This window comes from Melopsittacus undulatus, chromosome 2 (assembly GCF_012275295.1).
Source record: "Melopsittacus undulatus isolate bMelUnd1 chromosome 2, bMelUnd1.mat.Z, whole genome shotgun sequence".
Taxonomy (NCBI): Eukaryota; Metazoa; Chordata; class Aves; order Psittaciformes; family Psittaculidae; genus Melopsittacus; species Melopsittacus undulatus.
The window spans coordinates 22,500,328-22,524,798 of record NC_047528.1 but is presented as its reverse complement, the minus strand read 5'-3'; the positions used below and the strand labels follow the sequence as shown (position 1 = coordinate 22,524,798).

General features: G+C 41.0%; 1 protein-coding gene across 2 annotated transcripts in view; it reads left to right on the top strand.

Moving 5' to 3' along the window:
• The window catches only part of STARD13 (StAR related lipid transfer domain containing 13), a 253,710-nt gene that overhangs the window by 11,241 nt on the left and 217,998 nt on the right, over positions 1 to 24,471 (top strand). For both annotated transcript variants that reach the window (XM_034059954.1, XM_013128670.3), the window contains exons 2-3: positions 19,366 to 19,512; positions 23,932 to 24,066. In XM_034059954.1, the coding sequence (XP_033915845.1) occupies positions 19,366 to 19,512; positions 23,932 to 24,066 (282 nt within the window). The remainder of the gene's footprint in view (positions 1 to 19,365; positions 19,513 to 23,931; positions 24,067 to 24,471) is intronic.

Genomic DNA, 24,471 nt, shown 5'->3' with positions numbered 1-24,471 from the left:
TGCTTTCAGTTGCGGTAATTCACAAAGAGCCCCTCATGTGTAAATAACATTAAAGTATTAAAAATATGTATTAGAACTGGAAGTCAATAAGTGTTAGGAAAATCTCTGCATGGTGAAAGACTGGGACAGGCTCATGATTACAGCTTCATCTGCCTCAGAACATCTTTAGTGCATCTGTGTCTTGAAGATTTTGCAAAACTCCTGTAGGTTTATAGAAGTGGCTGATACAGATCACTCCTCTCTCTCAACACCCCTCATTCCAGCAGCAGATGTCTGAAGCAAGGAATGGGCACCATGTCTGAACCTTAAGATTCTGGTCACAGTAGTCATTGCTATTTAGTGACCATCATACTCTTACAGTAAAACAGATTTTTCTGAGTTCTAGGCCACATTTTCCAACATCTGTGCCGCACGAAAATATTTATATGGTATAAGCAATGTGGTTACATTCTCTGGGGATACAGAAATTATTCATAAAGATGTTCAAGGGGAGCAAAATATAAAAGTCAATTATTATGCAGTAATAATACAATATTTCCACATACTTCACCATTAGTTTTGGGTTTTTTTTTATTCTAGCAAGACAGGGCTTCAGCTGTTTACAAATACCATGAATGGTTACAAATGTCATGAATTGTTAAGTTTGTAAAAGTTTTATTGATCACTCACATGGTATTTGTGTCTGTTTCTGATCTCTGAAAGAAGAAATGCTGTTAGAATTCTGAAAACTTTAAGTAGATAACTAGCATTAACAATTAAAAATGTAAAACAAAACACGTACTACATAAATTAGAAAGGGATCAAGGAACATACATGCACAGACGACTGTTCTTGTGCATTATATAAGGATCTTAAATTCAGCATCTAAAATCCACCTATTCCTTTCAGCTTCTTAGTTTCTACATTTGCCATGGGTATTTTGCCATTTAGAGGAAAAAGAGCATTAACTGCAACAGATTATTATAACAGCACAACCAGCTTTTAGCATAGGCAGGTGGCAGAAACATATATACCAGTTTACCAGACAAAAAGTGGTGGAAAAAACAAAGAAGCATAGAGAAGTGACTTGCAGTAAGTGTTATCCTGTGGCTTATTCAAAACGTTATCTACAAGGCCATGCACTTCTTCAGATTGAAAGCTGTTGCCAGTTTTATCAGGGAGGGAGAAGTGAAATCTGATCTGTATAATTAAGGCAATTAATTTTAATCTAAAATTTAGATATTTAAACATCTGTGGTTCCTAATCCTCCACTGGGCCTGGTGGAGTAGGCTGGCTGCTCTCATAGTTTAATTTTCTTTCCAGATAAACCAGGGATGTGGGAGGAAGACAGGAGGGAGCAGAAGTAGAGATGGTGCACACCAGGTCTTGCCTCAACATGGAGTTAAGACATCAGCAGAATATTATCTGGATTTAAGTGTTAGGGAGCGTATACAGTTTCCTCATTATAGAGAAAGCAGTTTGTCAAATGAAGCACATAAATTTCTTATACAGTCACAGGAAAGACACTGATGTCTTTGAAGAGCTCCAGAGGGAGATCCCATCTGATTAAGTGCAGGCATTTTAGAGACTTAGACAAAAGAAAAATGTGCCTCTTCACTGACTTCTCACACTTCCAAAAATTTACACAAAGAGATTTATTTGTTCTATGATCAATGTCCTTGCGTTATTTTGACAGGCTTCTTATAATTGAAATGCTGCAACTTGTAAGCCCTCTCAAACATGGGATACAAAACATTAAAAATGACCAATGTACATGTACTGTAAATGGTACTTTGAGCCAGTTTTATCTAGTCACCCAGTATAATGATATTTCTGATTTCAACTGCATACTCAAACTTACTCCCATGTCCCTTCAACTTCAACCAATTCAAACCTTTCTTAAAAAGAAACAAAACCTGTTTGTGTGAAACAGTATCTTTAGTTACAAATGTACAGGTTAGTTACAGGTATCTTTAATTTATTTCCTCACTCCTAATGATTTTTTTCTATAAAAGATTTTTAATTACATAGTTATCTGCTGCAATTTTGCCACATAAGATATTTTTTTCCTTCTTTGTGACTGTTCTTAACCCACTATGCTTCGCCCTGACTGACATTCAGAAAGGAATTACATCCCTGTCTTTATCCTTGGCCACTATAGATGGGCTTCTCATGAAGCTGATGGAATTCATTGAGGCTCTGAATTCATCAGGTTGATACCTAGACAGAAGCTGTTGAGAAACCCCATTGGAAAAAAATATAACAAAAAAAAAACAAAACAAACCAACAAAACAAAAATCCCCACAAACAACCCAAACTAAAAACACAAACCAAGTTATAACACATGGGATGAGTGACATAAAGCTTATAAAATTATTAGATCAGAACTGAACCACCTATTACCTCCCTCACAAAGTATTTTTCTTCAATTTCTTGATCAGGGACTGATTTCCCTCATGACAGAAAAAGTTCCATTTATAAAAACAAGTGTCTCAGGTTAGAACATGAAAATTTATCGTCCTTCTTTTTCTGCAGAATTTACCTGATCACCCCACGATACTCTCAGAGAAGTATTGCTCCAAAATGGTTTTCAGATTTAGGATTACCATACCGACATTCTGCAGAAATAATGCCTCCCAGCTCACCCTTTTCAGCATCTCCTGCTGCCCAATCCATTCCCCACCTGTCAGTGCTTTTCTATCATACACCATTCCTTTCCTAACATTTTGCATTACCTCCTGTTTCCACCTCCCACTATTTTCTTCACACCTACGTATATCTCCTTTATTTCCCTTTCCCCACAATGTTCCCAAATCCCCTGATCTGGCAAGAGACAACAAGAGCTTTAGCTATCAGTATTTTCTCACTGCCTGGACAGTTAGCACACAGACAGTCATTGGCAGCTGCTCAGAAATGATATGGGCTGATATCTCATCCTTAGCTTATAGTGGGTCATTATTTCAGTCTCCTGTGTCCATCCAGCAGAAATTTTGATTAAACTTTGAAAAAGTTCAGATCTCTCTGATATTTCTTCCCATCTGTTAAACTAGCTTGAAACTATTGAAAATACTCAAAAGTTGTGGGGAAAATGTCATAGCAGGTGAGCAACACCAAGACAGAAGAGTATGATTTTGTTCTCTTAAAACACCAAGTAAAAAAAGAAAAGGAAAATACAAAATAAGTACATAAAGTATAATTACTTTACATATAAGTACAATTAAAATATGATGGAAGAAGGAAAAAATACATTTAACATTATAATTGAAACTATACATTCTGATAATGAATATTTAGAAAAGGTCTATTACAAAGTCAATGAAATTAGAAAACTAGACCATCCTGAAGGAAAAATTAAGCAAACTGTTTTCTAAACGGTATTTACAAATAGTTTGATTGATGTGTTCCAATATGTTTTTTATTTATTAAGGAAGAATACAAATTGGCATTTTATTTATTAGCATTTGTATTGATCCAAATGACAAAGGACCACAATTGAAGTTAAGTTCCCCTGGCACTATGAGCTGTACTGTAACATGATTCAAATTCAGGCTTCAAAGCCTTGATTTTCTGTTCTGCCATTTTCTCCAGTCTCATGATGTCACAATAGGAAGCTGATCCTCCAAATCTGGATCTGATGCTTTGCCAGACTTTACTCTTGGTAATTAAAAGATCCATGATTATAGCCTGACTTTGGCTTCCAGCATTCCAGAGATAATATTCTTCCTCCCTCCCCACGTTCTTCCCTTTCATGCCCCAAAATGTAACAGACTTCGAAGAAAAATCTCTTCCTATCACCAGAAAGACAAACAATGAGACTGTCCAAATCTGCCCACTAAGGCTCATTTTGTCAAACCAAACAAGCAAAACTTGTTTTCAGAAATGCCTTAGACATTTTTGTCTTGAGCTGTCCTGGAATCTAGGAGTTTGAAGATTTTTCTCTCATCTGAAGTCTCCTTTTGTGTTCAGATATCAGAGCTGAGGTCACGCTGTCTCACCACTGACAAGAGCAACCAACTGTCCCAAGGCAAACTGCAGTACAGTCTAATGGTTCAAACACAATTAGTTTCAGAGTTGTGTGCCAGTGTTGCCTAGCTTGGGTAGTACGGGTGAACTTTACATTTATACTGTCTGGTGTTATCCATGCAGCTCCTATTCTTCATAAGACTCCTGAAAACAAGGTAATCTAACCAGATATCACATTTAACTTATTTTTCTGAAGCTGAACATAATCAGTCTTGATCTAGACAGAGCGATTTATTCTGACACGTGTCCGGTATTGCAAGGGGGATAGGTTGTCTGCATTCAACATTGTGTGTTTAATTCCAGAAAGATATGTAACGATTTAGGAGTGAGTGCGGTTGGCCTTTTTCAGGTGCAATGCCTGAAGGGCTGTAGCTGTAGCTTTGAATTTAAAAGCAGAAGTTTCCACTACTGTGTGCAGTGGCAAAGGAACTTTTGAAGATTTTCTTTATATTACTTTTAAGCCCTGTCTACCTCTGCTTGGCTGTGCAGGCAAGGCAGCAGCGGCAGGCTCCACGCACCAGCTCTGCGTAAAGGTTGTCCCAGCTCAAGTGCTCTTTCACACTGAGGAAACTGAGGCACGGCCCCATGGAAGGATCATTTCCTCAAGGAGCAAGGCCAGCTCCAGCTCTGACAGTTGTTATGCCAAGACAAAGCGCAGTGAAGGAGCGAGGCGGGGGACAGCCCGGCGTCCCCCTCACGGCCCGGGCTCCCCAGCGGCTGCTTACACTCGCCCCTACGGGCTTTGGCGCCGCGACCGTCGGCGGCCCTTAAGACAATGGGGTCAGGCCAGCGTTGCCGCTCCCGAAGGGCCGGCTGGAGGCGGCTCTGGTGCTCAGCCTCGCCCTCTGGAGGAACGGCTCTCGCTGGTGCGGCACAGACGGCGCGGCCGTTCTCAGACTGCCCGTTCGGGCGGCGCCGGCGGTGGGGTGCGGAGGGGCAGCGAGCTCCCGCTGCCTTTCACCCACCGCCAACGCCACTGCGCCCCACGGAAGCCACCGCTTCCCCGCGTTCGCCGGGGCCGCCCTTCCCTGCCGGGACGCCAGCAGACGCTGTCGGGGTCACTGCTGGCCGCCAGGTGGCGCTGCCGCCCCGTGAGCCGTTGGCTCCCCCCGCCCTCCAGCGTGCCGACTCCGCCCGCCAGCCGGCGACATCACGGCGGCGCGCGCGCGCGCGCGTTCGCGCTGGCAGGAGCTGGGCGCGGAGGGGAACGAGGAGCGCGGGGGCAGCTGCGCGCGCACCTTGGGGCGCTGGCCAGGGCGCGAGCCCCTCCCCCGGAGCGCGCGGGGCCCTGGAAAGGGCGGGCTCGGGCCGGGCGCGCGCGGCGGCCATTGTTGGGGGTGGGGGGGAAGCAGCTCCGCGCTCTCTCGGGCCGCCAGTGACAGCGCTGCGGGTTCGCGTGCCCCGCGGCCGGGCGGCAGCGCCATTCCCAGCATGGCGGCTGGGGGGGAAGGGCTTGGGCCCCCGCCCGTGCCAAATGGCCGCGGAAGCTGTAGTAGCGCGAACGGAAGAGTCCGCTTAGAAATGTGGTTTGAGCCCGCCCTGTGCCGTGTTGTGCCCGACAGGGGGAAGGGCGGCAACGGGAGCAGAGGGCCTTGGGGGTACCTCCCCTTAGCCCCGCGTGGCGGTACTTGTAGGCTTGTGCCGAGCCCCGGGGCCTTCGGGCTCATCGGTGGTGCCAGCACTCGGTGCACATTGAGCTGTGCCCTTGAGCGCAAGGGTGTGGGGCAGCACGACCCTGCTTGAGTGTTCTGGTGAAATAATGCTTTTGCAAGCAAAGGGGGAGGAAAGACCCTTTTTTTTCTGTTGTGGAGTATGCTACAATCAAGCAAATTATCTGGGGCTAAATGCTGGAGGGATGTGAGGAAAATGTGGTGTCTTGGAGGTCACAGTGTCGACAATCTGCTTTTTAGGCTGGAGAAAACCTTCCTTTGTTTCTCTGCTGGATAGTTTTTGGAGGAAAAAGTCTTTGTGGTGCCTCTTACGGGATGGTGCTACTTTTGTGTCCAAAATCCCAGGGAGGTTCCCTGCTGCTGTGAGAGCTGCTGTTTCAAAATGTTGGGTTTTTTTTTGTCTTGATTCCAATGTGATATTGTCAGTGAGCTTGTCATAAAATAAACACAAATTAAAGCACATGCCAGCTTTAATGTGGTGTGATTATACCCAGGCGTTGCAAGACGTGCAGGTATGTTACCCTGGGACAACCGCAAGGACTTTTGTGGAATTACATTGGTATAATACAGGGAAGCTTGGCCAAAGGTTGTATACACATTATACCCAAACTGTAACTTTTAATAAATGTTCTTTGTTATTTTGGTTTAAGAGACAGCATAACTTGGCATGCGGTTAAGTAGTGTGAAATAATACAAAGGTGTGTTAGCAATTATTGTTGCATTTATTTAAGAAAATTGTGATTTTTATATTGCATAAATCCCTGAAATAGCATTGGCAATATGAGCTATGCAAGTCTTGTTACTTTCGTTGCTCTAAAAGCCCAAAGAGTTCCAGGATTGATTAATAGAGTAATGGATTTTTTAAAATATGTGTTTAAATATGTCAGTAAATACATAAGTCATAGCAGATCCATAAATTGCATTTAACTTGGTTTTGAATAATACTGAAGCCTGGTGGTTAGACCTGGATATTTGTGTGTCAAGCTTCCAGTGAAGATCTTGGGATTATGTCTAATTACTTTTCTGGGCCTGAGATTAATGCCCTTTGCTTATTGCTATCTTGATGAATATTGGTTCAGGGTATAAATTAGAAGGCTTACATTATATCAATTATCTGCCATTTTTTTGTTCTCTTACAATTCATGCTCCATTGTTTTTCCTGTCACCACCTGTTCTCAGGCACCAAAAATAACTTCTCTTCTGCCAAGCTTTTTCTTCTTTGCCCTTAAGTACTCATTAATTCCACTCTATTTTTCTCTAGAATTTTAGATTTCCATTTAGAAGTGGATTTCTAAAATTAATTTTTCTCAATAGTAGAACATAAGAACTTTTGGGCAGGGAACAGCGTTAGGTTTGACAGAACTCCAGGAATGCTGTTGTGTCTTGGAAAAAGTATTCTTTTTATCCTGTTTAGTGCTGCAGTAACTTTACTAATGTTACCTATATCAACAGGGGGTTTGATGGTTTTGTGTGTAAAGTAGGCACCAAAGCATGACTTACATATGACTTAAAAATAACACATAGCTTAAGTTCCATACTACATGGAGGAGATTTCTATAATTGGTTTTCTTGGAAAGTCTTTCACTCTCTATATGAATTTTTGTATTACAATGACTGACATGTACATAAGCATATTAGCATTTTAAGGAAAAAATAATACTAAGTTTATACTTGCCTACACAGAGGTTTGGGTTTTGGTTTTTTGTGGGTTTTTTTTATTATTATTCTGGCACTTAGAGTCTCAAGATAGTTTCATTATTTATTCATAGAAATTTCCTAGATATTACTTGGTCTCTGTCTTTATTCTTAATCTTTAGATTCCACTCCATAATTCTTCAAGGAAATGCTGACTTTCATATTTTTAGAAAAAAATCCTCATGGCCAGGACACCTATAAACTTGCAGGTTATGGTACTGAGAACTGGGAAAGCATCCTGTGTGAAATACCAGGAAAATAGAAACTTCTTCCAAAAGAAGGGAGAGTATTTACATTTTCCATAATTCGTGGTTTGTCTTCCCCAAAAGATAAGGATTCAGCTTTCTTATCTGTTTGGAAGACATTACCCTGTGTTTTCTATCTTCAAGAAGAATTTCTTTTGATTTGTTTGTATGGGCATAGGTTCTCTTATAGCTTTGCTGTGCAAAAATAATTTAAGGCTTGGACAACTCAGATAAATAATGTGTGATGGAAACAACTCAAATGTGTAGCCTGGGGATGAATCCCTGCTTGCAGGACTGGAAGACCAATATACAGGTCTTATCAAACAGCTTGCATATTTTATAGAACATAGTTTTGCTCACAAAACTTTTCTGATGTGTTCCCCAAAAGTTAGGTGCTGCAACTGGTAGAGTAGATTTTCATGTTTGTTCCTCTGTGGCAAGAAGGGAAGGAGGAACTTGGCTGCAAGCTGCTTGTTCCAGTATTAAAGTGATGGCTATTTTTGTTCTCCTTGCTGATCTTCAAAGTGGCTGGGAGAGCTGGTACAAAATGCACCAGGCCAAAGATAAAGCAGAACTCAGCTCTTCTATGCCCTACAGAGCATTAAGCACAAAGTCTTCTAAAAAGAAAACCATTTCTTAAGAAAACAAGTTCAGCCTATCCTGTCTCAAAAGGCAGCCTATAGGTACAACCGAACATGCAGGGGAGAAGGATCTGTAAGTTACCTATTCCAGTATGTGGCTTTTTGTGTATTTAGTGGCATAAGACCCCTCAGTTTTTGTGAAACCCAGTCTGAAACACTATTGCTTAATGAATGAGAACTGCAGGTAGATACCCTGCGTGAGTCCGTTATGTTTTCCAAGGTAAACATGGTAGAAGTTAATGTATTTTGAAGTTAGTAACTTTTAGTGAAGATATTAAACGTACCTTATTACATGTGTATAAAAACTGGTTTGACATTCATGGTCACTATTTGTGATGTGCAGAAGATGGTGCTAAACTGAATGTGAATGAGTGACATCAGGAATTTGACTACTGTTCAGAGCAGGTGTTTGGGATATGGGAAGCACAGTTCATTTCCTCCACAAAGTGGAGAAAATGGTTGGATAGATAAATGGTAACCTAGCGTCTGCTCTGGAGCAGCCAAAGGTGAGATAGCCCAAGAGGATAATTCATGTGCTGAAATAGGAGCAGATGTCAATTAAGAAAGCTTGTCTGCCCATTCTGGTGCCAGGTCTGCAGTATGTGTCAGCAGTACAGGCTTGTCAGACAGCCTGTTTTGCAAAATCCAGTGTTGCTTGACATCATAATTTGTTAAAAGGTAGAGAATTGCTATAGGCGTTGTGAACTGGGAAAATAAATCATTTAATTATTGGAGCAAACCCAAATTACAATTTGATGTTAAAACCAACTACATGCCATTTTAAGTTGCTGCGTTAAAAATTAGCAGTCCAATGCAAAAATACGAACAAAACAAACCTGCAACAGTTTTCATGCCAGGCCGTCTGGGCTGCTGCTTCACACCTTTTCTACAGTTAGATGCCTTTGTTTTCCTCTTCTTTCTCTCTTGTCTTGTGTAAAGCACCGTGCTGATACAGTTTGGCCTTCAGTCTGAGAAATTAGCTCAGATTTCTTCATCTGGGAAATATTACCATAAAATAACATTTGGAGGGTATCAGGGCTCTTGTTCTGTCTAGCTTAGAGCAATAGTCCTTAAGGACTGATGAAGGAACCCTTGAGAGAGAGACAGGACTACAGGATTTTACTTTCTTTTACACAATTGATATTATCACTATGCAAGGTCAATGTGTTGCTTGCAAAATAAAGGCCAATTTAACAATTCAGTGATTGAGAGATTAAAAGCTGTTATAAAAAGTAATTGAGTCTATTTTTGAGCTGGTAGGAGTTTCTTTTAAAAGAAATAATCAAATACATGAAATGAGGTAAGAGTTGTGGCACTGCGAGAAAATAATTTAACACATCTTTGGGTTCTCTTTTCTCAGTGTTGTACACCTTGTAATTTAAAACCCCAAAGGTATATTCTTATTGTTCTGTGTTTTGCAGTTCATATCTCCACAATAGTTTTCTATATTGTACTATATTCACTATTCAGAGATACAGCTTTTTGTTTGGGAAAACTGCTGTGATCCTAATACCCCATCTTAGAGGAATATTTTGGGGATTGGGAGGATCTATATTGCTGAAAATTTTAGGTGGTGTCTCTGAAGACCTTTCATTTTCCCTGCTACTTAGCTGTGCACATGGTTTTGCCTGCTGACTTGGGAGATTGAAGAGATTTTTCCTTGGTCATTTCAGCAGTATACGGTTCTTAGAAGTTGAAAGGTTGCTAACTGCCGAGTTTACTTCACCTGCTTTCCAGGACAAATGTGCTGTAAGTTACTGCCATAGTCCGTCTAAAAGCTCTGTAAATATTTAAGCAACACTATAGTGGGATATGAGGGAAATTCCCTTTTATCTTCAATATTTTATCTTCAATATAGAAGGCACGCATAAGTCTATTGTAAGAATAAAAGTGCCCTTTTTATTCTAAGTATTTCATTTTTGGAAGGATTTTGTGTAAGGAACCAATCTGTCTTCCTTCTCCAGCCCCTGTAGGCAAAGCCATCAGTGGCTGAGAGACTTTTGCACAGAACTGCTTTTGAGAACAGAGGAGCCTCATCAGTGCAGCAAGAGCAAAATACGATATTTGGTCCCTAAAATGCTTCCACAAATCATTCTTTGCAGATCTAGGCTGTACATCAGAGAGAATTTTATCTAAATTCATTTAGTATGAGGGAGGAGGGCTAAATAGCATTGGTATTTTTTTATTTGGAGGTTAGTAATTTATCACTTGGAAGTTTTACAATACATAACTATCAGAACAATTGGACCTATTGAAGGTTTGTAAAGTGAAAGCCACAAGTTATTAGATAAATTTAGAATTGTGTAATTTTCTCATAACCCTTCACTTGGAAGTCTTTCTGCTTCCAGTATAAGATGAGGTCTGGCAGTGAGGCTAACCCCGACCCCTGGGTGTTCTATATGGACTTTTTCACTTCTGCTGCATTCTTTCAGTTTAAATTTAGATTTGCTGGCAGCTATTATGCCTATTGCAATAAGCTTCATGGGCAAAACATTGAAACAAATATGCTTTTTATCACAGATGTTTTTACTGAATAAGATTAGTGAAGAGCACTTGAAAGCTGAAAATGTTGTAAAAGCATTTGGTCCAAAAGGCACGAATACTTGAATGTCTGGAATTTATTTACTTCTCAACTAAGGGAAGAGCAAGTAATTGTTTGGGCGATGGACCATACTCTTGCCCCCAGTTTTACATCTGTAATTAGTTAGTGGTAGTGAAATTTCAGCTTTGCAGGTAAACACGGAATCTGGATGTGAATGTGTACATGTAACAAAAACATTAAGCTTGCTGTTCTAAAACTGGTTGTTGTAGGAAGTAGCAGCCTACCATTAAATTTTATGTTTGGGTGATGGCTATATGTGACTTAGTAAGTATTAAACAGTTGGGTTAGTTCTGAATATACAATAATTATCTGAAGCTTAATAGCTGCATTTGTAACGGCTTTAAGGAAGTGCATGCCACTGAGTTTTATATTTAGTACAGAGGATGATAGTTCTATTTTATATTTCTATTCTCTTTTTTGTCTAACCTGACTATATGGACTATGAGAAAACCTGACAATGAAGGAGTCCACTTTCAAGGCCAATCTATCATTCTCTGCCTAACATGTGACATGATCTTCATCGATAAGGTTGCTCCACTTTGTAACATTTGTTTCATGGGGGATTCTGGGGTTTCACTTTCTACTCTTGCTCATCTTTCTAGGATAGCATGAGAGGAAACAGCCTCAAGTTGCGCCAACATAGGTTTATATTGGATGTTCACCAAAAAGGTTATCAAACACTGGAACAGGCTGCCCAGGGAAGTGGTGAAGTCCCCATCACTGGAGATACTTAAAAGATGTGTAGATGCAGCACGTAGAGGTATGGTTTAGTGGTGGAGTTGGCAGTGTTACGTTTATGGTTGGATCTGATGATCATAAAGGTCTTTTCCAACCTAAGTGATTCTATGATTCAGTAGTCCAGAGTAACATACAAAAAATATTTTTATAAAGCACTCTGTCACTAAATTTTTCAGGTTCTTCAAAAGATAACAGCATGCTGAATGATTACAACTCCAACAAAGGAGACCTTGAGAGTATTTGGAAAGAAGTGTTTTCCCTGTACACCTTTTTAGGGAAAAAAACAATTAATAAAGCAGACCATGATTCTTAGAAAATTGGGTGAGATTTCTGTTGGTTTTTTGGTTTTTTTTTTTCCTCCTGAAGTACAAGACACAAAAGCTTCCAAAGATGCTCTCACCCTACAGCCACTGCAGTTGCTATGGAAGGATACACTGATACTCAGCACTTCTGAGCACTTTGATAGTGTCCAACCGAGATACTAAGGCTGAACACTGGGGAGCTGTGTTCTTCATGAATGGATTAGGCAGAATTTATTCACTGGTTCGAAGTCCTACTGTGCAGGCTGTATATTTTTGAATGTAAGTAGCATCATGTTTTTGCTGTTCAGCGAGAATTTCAGGCAGCCTTTGAAATACAGAGCCAATCAGCATTTGTTCTAAATAGTGCTTTTGTGCCAAATTTCCAGTTAGTGAATGGCATTTGTTAACTGGGCCCATTTGGCTTTATCTTGAACGATAATGAAAACCCATCTTTTTCCTCATTCCCTTAACAGATACAATATGGAGTTTTATTGAATGAAAAAAGACAGAACTGAATGGAGAAAGCTGAGGGAGTAAGGGGAAAGTCCTCAGAACTTGTATTTTTAAGAAATGACTGTAGTTTTGAGTTCTGTTACAGTAAAATAAGAAATTTATAAAAATAAGGGGGGTTGACTCCTATAGATGTATTGCAAAGTATTAGTGAATGCTTGAAGTATTGTTCCAGCAGGTGAATATTTCTTAGCATGAAGGCAAAGTGTGCTGTATTTTTTTATTGTAACAGAGTATCGTGTGTATTGTTACATGTATTCGGAATGTCTTAGAAGTATTTTGATGCCTTTCTTAAAGTTTTGATGAATTTTCATCTTTGTATTTTCTATGGGAAATGCTAAATTAGTGACACTTCTCCACCCCCCCCAAATACTCCTTTCCATTTTGGAACAGACAGTAGACTGTTTGCACTTGTGTAACTCACTCATAATTTTTACTGCAATCAAAAATCCAGACTTTGATGTTTATCACCTAGCAGGTACAATTTTTGCACAGTTCACAGTAATCTAATACATTTTGCTCGCATCCCAGAAAGCCAACCATGTCCTGGGCTGCATAAAAATGAATGTGACAAGCAGGTCAGAGGTGGTGATCCTGCTTCTCTGCTCTCGTGAGACCCTCCTTGGAGCAGTGTGTGCAGTTCTGGTGTCCTAGAATCATAGAACAGTTAGGGCTGGAAAGGACCTTAAGATTATCTAGTTCCAACCCCCCTGCCATGGGCAGGGACACCTCACACTAAACCATATCACCCAAGGCTTCATCCAACCTGGTCTTGAACACTGCCAGGGATGGAGCATTCACCACCTCCCTGGGCAACCCATTCCAGTACCTCACCACACTAACGGTAAAGAATTTCTTCCTTATATCCAATCTAAACCTCTGCTGTTTAAGTTTCAACCCATTACCCCTTGTCCTGTCACTACAGTCCCTAATGAATAGTCCCTCACCAGCATCCTTGTAGGTCCCCTTCAGATACTGGAAGGCTGCTATGAGGTCTCCACACAGCCTTCTCTTCTCCAGGCTGAACAGCCCCAACTTTCTCAGCCTGTCTTCATATGGGAGGTGCTCCAGTCCCCTGATCATCCTCGTGGCCCTTCTCTGGACTTGTTCCAACAGTTCCATGTCCTTTTTATGTTGAGGACACCAGAACTGCACACAATACTCCAAGTGAGTTCTCACGAGAGCAGAGTAGATGGGCAGGATCACCTCCTTTGACCTGCTGGTCACGCTTCTTTTGATGCAGCCCAGGATATAGTTGGCTTTCTGGGCTGTAAGTGCACACTGCAGCTGGCTCATGTTCCTTTTCTCATTGACCAACACCCCCAAGTCCTTCTCTGCAGGACTACCATGAATTTCCTTTTTGCCCAACCTGTGCCTGGGATTGCTCCAACCCAGGTGTAGGACCTTGCACTTGTCATGATTAAACTTCATGAGGTTGGCATCAGCCCACCTCACAAGTGTGTCAAGGTCCCTCTGAATGGCATTCCTTCCCTCTAACCTCTCAACAGAACCACACAGCTTGGTGTCATTGGTAAACTTGCTGAGGGTGCACTCAATCCCATTGTCCATGTCAGCGACAAAGATATTAAACAAGACCGGTCCCAGCACCGATCCCTGAGGGACACCACTCATTACTGGTCTCCAGCCGGACATTGAACCGTTGACCACAACTCTTTGAGTGTGACCATCCAGCCAGTTCTTTGTCCACCGAGTGGTCCACCTATCAAATTGATGACACTCCAATTTAGAGACAAGGATGTCATGTGAGACAGTGTTGAATGCTTTGCACAAGTCCAGGTAGATGACATCAACTGCTCCACCCCTGTCCATCACTTTTGTAGCCCTGTCATAGAAGGCCACCAAATTGGTCAGGCAGGATTTTCCCTAGTAAAACCATACTGGCTGTCACCAAGCACCTTTCTCTTTTTCATGTGCCCTAGCATGCGTTCCAAGAGAATCTGCTCCCAGATTTTGCCAGGCACAGAGGTGAGACTGACTGGTCTGTAATTCCCCAGGTCATCCATTTTCCCCTTCTTGAAAATGGGGGTTATATTTCCCTTTTTCCAGTCATCAGGAACTTCACCTGTCTGCCATGATTTTCAAATATGATGGCCAGTGGCTTTGCAACTTCATTCGCCAGCTCCTTCAGGACCCGCAGATGGATTTCATCAGGTCCCATGGACTTGTGTACGTTCAGGTTCTTAAGATGGTCTTGAACCAGATCCTCATGTACAGTGGGCCCAAGGTGTAGGTTTTCACAGTCCCTGCGTCCGCCTTCCAAGACTTCAGTGGTGCAGTCAGAGCCTTTGCCAGTGAAGACTGATGCAAAGAAGCCATTCAGAACCTCAGCCTTCTCCAAGTCCTATGTAGCCAGTTCTCCTGAAAGTTTCCGGAGGGGGCCTACATTGTCCTTAGTCTGTTTTTTAACAGCTACATATCTATAAAAACCCTTCCTATTATCTTTAACATCCCTTGCCAAGTTTAGCTCCAATTGGGCTTTAGCTTTCCTAACTTGGTCCCTAACTACCCAGACAACATCCCTGTATTCATCCCAGGCCACCTGTCTTTGCTTCCACCTTTTATAAGCCTCCTTTTTCCTGTGAAGTTTTCTCAGCGGCTCCTTATCCATCCAAGGATGTCTCCTGGCCCTCCTGCTGCACTTCCTTCTAGTCGGGATGCAACACTCCTGAGCTTGTAGCAGGTGATCCTTGAATATTAACCAAGAGTCTTGGGCCCCCCTGCCCTCCAGGGTTATATCCCATGGAACCTTGCTAAGCAGGTTCCTGAAGAGTCCAAAGTCTGCTCTCTTGAAGTCCAGGGCAGTGAGCTCACTGCACGCTGTTCTTACTGTCCTGAGGACCTCAAATTCGACCATCTCGTGATCACTGCATCCAAGACTTCCCTGGAGAGTCACATTTCCAACGAGCCCTTCCCTGTTGGTGAGCACGAGGTCAAGCAGGGCACCTCTCCTCGTCGGCTCCTTTATTGCTTGCAGAAGGAAGTTGTCTTCCACACAATCGAGAAACCTCCTGGATTGCTTGTGCCGGGCCGTACCATTGCCCCAACAGATGTCAGGGTGGTTGAAGTCCCCCATGAGAACAAGGGCCTGTGAGCGTGAGGCTTTTCCTACTTGTCTGTAGAATTCTTCATCCACAGGTTCCTCTTGATCAGGTGGTCTGTAACATATCCCCACAGTAATGTGTCCCATCACCAATTTCCCCTTAACCCTGACCCACAAACTTTCTGTTACCTGATCACCTGTCCCCAGGCAGAGTTCCATACTCTCCAGCCTATCCCTAACATAAAGGGGAACTCCCCCTCCCCTCCTACTGGGCCTGTCTTTTCTAAAAAGCCTGTAACCTTCCATTCCAACACTCCAGTCAAAGGAGCCATCCCACCATGTTTCTGTGATGCCTATTATATCATAGCCCTGTAGATGTGCCCACATCTCTAATTCCTCTTGTTTATTCCCCATGCTACGGGCATTTGTATAGAGGCATCTGATCCGAGCTCCAGATGAAGCCGGCTCAGTGGCTGGAGCGGGTAGAATATCACTACATTGCTCAAAGTATTTATTATAGGTGCTGGCAACTGACTGGGTGTGTTGGGATGGAATGATGCTCCCTTCCCCCAACACAACTAGTTTAAAGCATCCTTGACAAGTCTGGCAAGCATCCCAGCAAAGCCACTCTTCCCTTTCTTTATCAGAGCAGTTCCACCAGCCCCCAGTAGGCCTGGCCTACAAATGTGGGCCCCATGTTCAAGACACCCAAACCCTTGACTATGAATCTACCCTTTTAACCATTTATTAACCTGTCCAATCCTCCTTGCCTTTGGAAGGTCCTCCCCTGTGTCTTGGAGAATTGTTGAAAAGAATATCTGAGCTCCAGAACCCCTGACCACCTCTCCCAGAGCTCTGGAGTCCTTCTTTATACTCCTCAGGCTACTACTGTCTATATCCCTAGCACCCACATGTATCACTAGAAGCGGGTAATAGTCCGTGGGACTTACTAGAGCAGACACCCTCTCCGCAACATCCCTGATCCATGCCCCAGGTAGGCAACACACCTCCCTTGCGCCGGGTCAGGCCGACAGATGAGCGCTTCTGTCCCTTTCAAGACAGAGTCCCCTACTACTACAACCCGCCGCTTTTTCCTGGCGGCACCAGTAGAGATCTTCTGTACCAGTGCACCAGCCGACTGTTTCTGATGCAAGTGCATTTCCTCATCAGCCCCCTGCAGGACAGCAAAGCGGTTCTGGGTGGGTACAGCAGATTTAGGAGGAAGCCCCTTGCTTTTAATTGCTCTCTTCCTCCTTTGGTTGGTTTGTTGTTTTTTTTTTTTTTGTTACTAACTCCCAGCTTCCCTGACCAACAGCCTCTTTCTTTCCTCCATGAGTTAGAGGGGAATCTTGAGGCCCCTGTGCTGTTTGGTCGTGGAGCAAACAGTCCTGCTTCCTCTCAGCTTTCCTGACATCTTGCAGCTTCCTGACAGCATCCCGTAGCTCAGCCACCTGCTGGAGGAGGACCTCCATCAGGGAGCAGCGAGCGCAGCCCTGCCCATTCTGCACCTTTCCCTCACAAGACCAGTGCAGGCACTCTCCACAACATAAGAAGGACATGGAACTGTTGGAACAAGTCCAGAGGAGACCATGAGGGGATCAGAGGGCTGGAGCACCTCCTGTATGAAGGCAGGTTGAGAAAGTTGGGGCTGTTCAGCCTGGAGAAGAGAAGGCTGCGTGGAGACCTTGTAGCAGCCTTCCAGTGTCTGAAGGGGGCCTATAAGGATGCTGGAGAGGGACTATTCATTAGGGACTGCAGTGATAGGACAAGGGGTAATGGGTTGAAACTTAAACAGGGCAAGTTTAGATTGGATATAAGGAAGAAATTCTTTACTGTGAGGGTGGTGAGGTACTGGAATGGGTTGCCCAGGGAGGTTGTGAATGCCCCATCCCTGGCAGTGTTCAAGGCCAGGTTGGATGAAGCCTTGGGTGATATGGTTTAGTGTGAGGTGTCCCTGCCCATGGCAGGGGGGTTGGAGCTAGATGATCTTAAGGTTCTTTTTAGCCCTAACTATTCTATGATTCTATGACATGGCCTAATGTGGGATATCCCTGCCCATGGCAGGAGGGTTGAAACTCAATGATCTTAAGGCCCTTCCCACCCCAAGCCATTCTGTGATTCTATGATTCTGCTCATTTCCCTTTGCTGTTGCCTCAGAATTGTTTACCACTGATAAGTAAGAAATATTGTTCTTACAGTTTCTTTTTTCTTTAATTGCAGTTTAACTGTGTTGAGAAATAGGACCTTCTACATTCATTTTTGCTGGAGTTGGGGTTGGTTTGTGTGTTCTGTCCTTGAGTTTTCTTGAGCATTCTTCAGTACTGGGAAAATCAGTACATAAGCAAGCTTAAGTACAGGAAAATACAGAATCTTTACTTCATTTACAAATGAGTATTGTTGACACTGGCTAAAACTCAAAATGCAAAATTGCTGTGTGAGATCATCTTATTCAGAACAGGTTCAACATGAAGAGTCTTGATACTCGCTTTCTGTGAACATCCTATATGTTATTTTAGAATAGTTGGGAAGACAATGAGAAGCAAAGTATCTGTTTGAATAATTTTAATAGCTACAGATTTGAAATACAGCTTAGCACTTTTACCGGCATTTCAGGGGTAATACTTAAAGGTTGTAAAAATTTTGGCAATTCCAAATAAAGTTTTGGAGAACTAAGGATGTTTAATTTCATGTGCTTCAAAACAGGCTCTACAAAGGTAATACTAGCTCCTCTGAAGGGAATAGATATCTGACTTACTGAGAGGAAGTTGAGGAATTCTGTTAGTCATAATATATGTCAGTGTAATACTGGAGTTGGCTTCCTGAATTTTATTCCTAAAGTTTTTTTCTACAATAGTGAGCAAATTATGGTTATCTCTCTGTCCCTCTTGCAAAGCTCTCATAAGGAAACAAATCACCATAAATATTTATCAGGTAGGAATAATAACAATATTAGTCTAGTTCTCCTGGGTATTGTGTAGTGTTGATATGATGCTCCTAGGATTTTGCCAGGATGGCAGTGCAGTCTTACTGTTTGTATGCTCAGTCTGTTAAATTGCTTGCTATGAAATTATTTTCTGTGCAAAGATATGTATTGTTTGTGAAAGTAAGAAAGATGAAAGAACTGAAGTAGCTTCAGGACAGAGACTAATCTAGGGAGCAGTAGCTGTCTGTGATGACAGGGAGGTCAGTGTGGCTGTATTTTTCTAGTGAATCATCAGAAGTAATTGAATAAGGAACATGAGGCATAATGTAGCAGCATGCACAGGGACTGCCATGCAAGGATGCTTAAGGAAAAATGACTTTGAGGAAACAAAGAAACAGAAGTGTTTTTGGCAGTTATGCTGCAATGGATTAATATTTTCTGTATACAGTGAAGCAGTTCAGGTAAAAGGGGAACATGCTTCCATGAAAACATAAAGTGTTTGAGACCACTGAAGTGTTCCCATTTTGTGGGCAGAAGAATGCTGTAAGACTTGATCAAGTCAGGAATTATAGTAAGGAATAAAATGGCAATGCACATGATGACCTTCAGTGTTCTGATTCTGACAACAAGCAATCAGTGGAGAGATTCTAAAATAGAAGTGGCTTAAGAGACATTAGTTACTTTGGTTTTGGTCTTGGTTGTGCTTAGCTTGAGCTGGCAGTGGTTCATCCAAGATGAAGTGTTAGGAAGCCATTCAGATATACAGAAGCAAAGTGTGATTATTTGAGTATGAAGAACAGCTATGAATGTGTCATCAGTATTGGAGTGATAATTGAAGCTTTCTGAATGGAGAAAAGTTACTCAAGGACAGGGAAAAAACTGGTCAGCTTTTTTCCTTGAGTGCTAGAAATAAAAGCCTTTAAGTTATGAAAAGCTTTAATGTCTTAAGACTTCACATATGTTTGATTTCTTTTAGACCCAACCAGAAAAAGGATCTGAATGGCCAGACTCTATGTCATGTCTTATGAAGAAACTGGAACAGTTAAACTTAGATATTGAAGAAGCATTGAGTGCTAGCTCTTCTCCCTCCAGTACTCCTTCTACCAGAAGGCACAAGCAACTGGTAAGAATGTGTGTGTCATATGATACATTTTATAATGTAAAGTTATCAGAAGCCATGGTTTTCAGATTTGGTTGTGTTTCTGAATAGTCTGAGGAGCTCAAGTTCAAGGGTGAAATTAGTTTTCTCTCATTAATAACAAAGTATCTAATTTCATTAGACAGCTAAAGGCCAAATAACCAGAAATGTCATAAGATGAAGTTTTCTGTCAATATGGCTTAAAATCATTAAGCCCCATTTTTAGTTGATTTGATAGTTTTTCAGGATAGGATATTGTTCATTTAAAGTTTCAATGCTAGCCTATTTATACTTGTTATATTTGTTTCAAGACATAACAGCAAGAGAGACACTGTCTTCATTAGGAGTTCAGCTTACATTTTTGTTTCTTTATCTGAATGTTTGATTTAAAGCATTCCTTCAGTTAAAAATATTTTGTGATGGCAGGTGTCATCAGCTGATAACACACAGTTTCCTAAGCATTTATTTTGAGGGTTAATGTGATTAGGGAGCAGTGGTATTATTTTAGTAATTTTTGAATGAGCAAGTTTTTGTATAGAAGTAAGTAACTGGAGAGAGAGCAGTGAGAGAAGTAGGCGTGTTTGTTCTCTGCTTTAGGCTATAATTCAAGTCAGTTCTTAAGATAGTGTTGTTTGGATTTGCAGCCTGAATGTTAATATTGGCTTGAAATTTCCTGGAAGGTGAGCTTGTTTGAATGATTTTGCTCTCACTGCTGTTTCAATGCTGCTTCATTTTGTAAACATACACTCTTTAAGTAAATGTCTGTGTGGATTACAGTGTAAATGTTCATTTTTGCCAAGGTGGCATATTCAGAAACTTGCATCTAGGTGTTGTGCTTTTTAGTATGCATTTTCATATTCTGCAGAGTGGCTGTGACTTTCTGTTATTTGTTTATTATGGTACATATTAGCAAGTCAGAACCAGCTCTGGCCAACAGAATTGATCTCATCACTGACTTGTCTATTAATGGACAGTGTTCTGTCTTCTTGTAGGAGACTGCTCAATGGCTTTAGTCAAAGTACTGTGACAGTATAGTCTGCTTTCCTACCTGAAGGTAAAATCCAAGCCGTCAGAGTTTAAACACTTCCCGTTGTAAGCAGTCTGGTTTTGGTAACCAATGATCCAAATGCTTATGATTTTATGGCTGTGCCTATTCTCTACTAAGAAAAAAAGCTATGGTTTGTCTAGTCATCATTCTGTTTCCATGATGACTTGAACATCACAGGGCATTTGACTTCATTATTGGAGCATTCAATGAAGAGCATGTAACATGTAGACAGCAGAAAAACAAATCAAAATAGACAATGTTTTCAAATGCCTCTTGGTACGTTAAGAACAACATCGTCAAATGTGGTTGCATAGAGAACGCCAGCACCAGCATCCCAGATGCTCGCACCTCTCTTACTGAAGCCTACTGGCAAGACATCTTCTGAGTGTGGAGGCCAGGGCTTTGGATGCAGCTCTCTTGCTGGGACGTACCCCTGTCAAAAGCCTGTGCTAATGATACAGAGCTGCTCATGCTTGCTTACTATGGTGATAAAACCTACCTTCCAGCCAGTCTCACTGGTTTCCCTAACCAATAGTTGCATCTGTTCAGATCAGTCCAAAAATATTTCAAGAATGCTTCTAACATCAGTGCCAGAATTACCATTTCCTTTACTTGAGCATTTACAGTCCTTTTTATCAGGTCACATCTCCCCCCTGTAAAGAGGGAAAGTTTGCTTTATTTTAATGGCTATGGACAGGCAAATGCAAATCAGCCACATTCTTATTGTGGCCTTATTTGGCAGACTGGAAATGTCTTATAAATCTCCAAGAGCAAATACCACTACAGAAACTAGAGAAGTCATTTGGCACAAAGATCTCAACAAGATCAGCATAAGGAAAGAGGGACAATCTGTTGTGGAACTGATGATAAAACACTGTTTGCTATCTCTGCAAAGGTATTTGTAGGACAAGGGAATCATCTGCCCTAATTTAAACATTTAAGAATAATTTGCCTCAAATAAAGATTGACCTTAGTCTTCTTTGTATAATCAAAGAAGACAAATGCATCCTCTTAAAATCCTCTGGGAATTTACTGTGAAGAAACAGATTTTGCAAACCTTAAAATGACAGATGCAATGGAAAAAAATTAACAAATTCTTGTTTTGGTACAAGTTGTATGAGTAATGTATTTTCTATTAATTCATCCATTTGGTCTATATTTCTTGTTATAGCTTGTAATTTTTTCCACATATATCAAATATTTTATTCTTGTCACTCATAATGAAACTTGAATAGGAGGAATACCTATCTTAGACATCTGTTTACTAGTAACTGTGTAAATTTGTCTTCTATAAAAGGATGAACCATTTATGGGTTCTTCATATGTTTTTATCCTATTTTGATTATGTAAACTTGGAACTGATGCAAGAAATTGTAATTTAAAAGAATTTTGGGTGAAGTCCTCATAGCCAACTTTTAGGCCCAAGGTCTCTGACCATGTTTGTTGGAGCTGTTGCCCTGAAAATTTGTCTCTTAAGGGTGTAGGCAATTTGTAGCAGATGGCAGAGTGTTTATTGCTTATGGCAAATGCAGTGTCTCAGAAATATATTTTGTAATATAATCTCTAGGTTTAGCCAGTTGATTTTCTACTGAAGGATTTTTCATCTGATTTTTCATCTGGAAGTAACTTTTATATTTTGTTATTATTTCAATTTTTCTGTTGTGAAGGTGTGTGTTGTTAATAATATTATATTGAACAGAAGTTTCACGGGAAGATGACTAAATATTTGCTAGTGAAAACAGACTGGGTGAATAAATGTTACAGAACTAATTGGGTGGGAGTAAGGGGTCTTGCAGTATTTTGGTGAATAAATTAAAGGTGTTCTCTAAAACGTAATACCTTAAATGAATGGTGGGAGGTAGCCTGTCTTTACATCTGTGTAAACTGCAAGTTAAAGCCAGTCAGTTTTTTACGGGGAAATAGCAGGGGGCAGTAGCACTGGCTGATCCAGAAAAGATATTAAAAACAGTCACCTGTCATCAAATTATTTTCTGAAACAGTCTGTTGCCAGCGCTATAAATACATGATTTAAGAACAAAAAGCTGGGCTATCTGAATGTACTAACAACAAAACTGCTGGCTTTGGAAACTGTGATTAACAGTGCTACTCCTTTGAAATGTGTACCTTTCCTATGAAATAAAGTCCTTCATAGCAATATAGAAGGGAGGTACTTTGTAAATGACACAATAGAGATAAACCTCTCTTGCTGTAAACTGTGTGTTTCCCTGTTGTTTAATGTGTCTGCTTCATTGACATTTGATGTCAAGTGCTCAGTTTCAGTACAGAAAAAACAGCAAATACAAAGAGTAGGAATCATATTTTTGGGTTTTATTCTTTTATCATTCCTGGATAGTGTCAGAAAAATTTATCATAATTACCACATTTTTTATCAGAGATATGATTTTCATTGCACAAAACTTCTTTAACTTACATATTCTTTTAATTCTTTGTCAGTAGTATATTATCTCCAAACTTTTTGGGGCCACATTCTGATTCTTTTGTCAGCTTTTCAAAGCCTCCTACTTTTATATCCCTAAAAATATACTAACCGAGAGCTAGGCAGTTGCTGTTAAAGACCAGCAGCAAATTCATCCTCTTGTGAAGGGGGAAAAGCCAGAAAATGGTCTGATTTTCACTGATTTTACCCAACAGCTTGGGACTCCCTGATTGTTCCCAGCATGGATCCTGCTGGGTTGCAGCATGGGTTGACCCTTGCTTGTACACCTTATTATCTTTTTGAGGCAAACCATGATATGTGGTGGAATGTCATGCAGCTGGTCTCTTCCAGGCATTTGGTACCCACCAGTATGGTTGGGTACATGTGGGCCCAGAGTTAGGGCATGCATCCTTTAAAAAAAATAGTGCAGGAGTGGAGCAATTAAGTGAGATCTCGACAGGTTTGGAGAACAAAGAAAAGTGGGTTTGGAAAAGTCAGAGTCTGTAATTTGAAAATGGGGATTTGCTGGGTCTCTGGTTTAATTATAAAGATGAACCTGAAATAAAGTGAAAAGATAGTTGTAAACAATTTGAATAAAAAAAATTCAATTTCTAAGGAAGAAGTGATTCAGTTCTTTCATATTTAGGAAAGTGTACCACTATTTATTAATTCTCCAGTGGTGTATCCCAGCTGTTAAGGAAACCACTTCACATAATATCTTGATGTGTAACTTAGCAAAATGTAAAAATTATGCAGAAGGTGGTTTTAAGAAAAAAAGATTGAAACCAAATGTTTACAACACATCAGAGAAAAAAAAAAGCTTTAAAAAGATAAAATTCCAATGTTTTTATCTTGCAGTTCACATTAAAAATATTTATGACTTACCTTTATTTACAGGGTTTTTAAAATTCTCTTACAGTGCCCTGTTCAAGTGGAGGCAGGCTTTTATGCAGATCATCAAGGAAAGGGATCTTGGAAAAATAGAAGAGCAGACTACCAGGAACTAGACTGTTTGCCTTACCCAGTGTCAACTGGAGCACGACCTAAAACAGATGTAAGTAGCTGCAGCATATTTATGACTCTCTCTGACTCTCAGGTTCAGTAATCTCAAAATTTGCTATATATCATTAAAATTGTCCTTGTGTTTCTTCAGAGTAATTTGTTTTTCAGATATTGCAGTACATGGAGTAGTTTGGTTTGCAAAACAGGTACAAGTAAAAGGTAAGTCAGTCTTGAGTTAATGAAACTCCAGGGCTGTGGAATTCATGTAAACTCATTTTAGACAACACTAGTGAAGACTTTTACAGCTGAACTAGGTATTTGGATTGCCTTCATAGTCAATGGAAAGAACCAGGCACTTCCAAAGAGTAGTCTCATCTGGAGGTACACATGATGGATTACAGGCATCAGAGCCACTCCTTCATCTTTTTCTTCAATGCTTGTTTTAGAATTAGTCTCT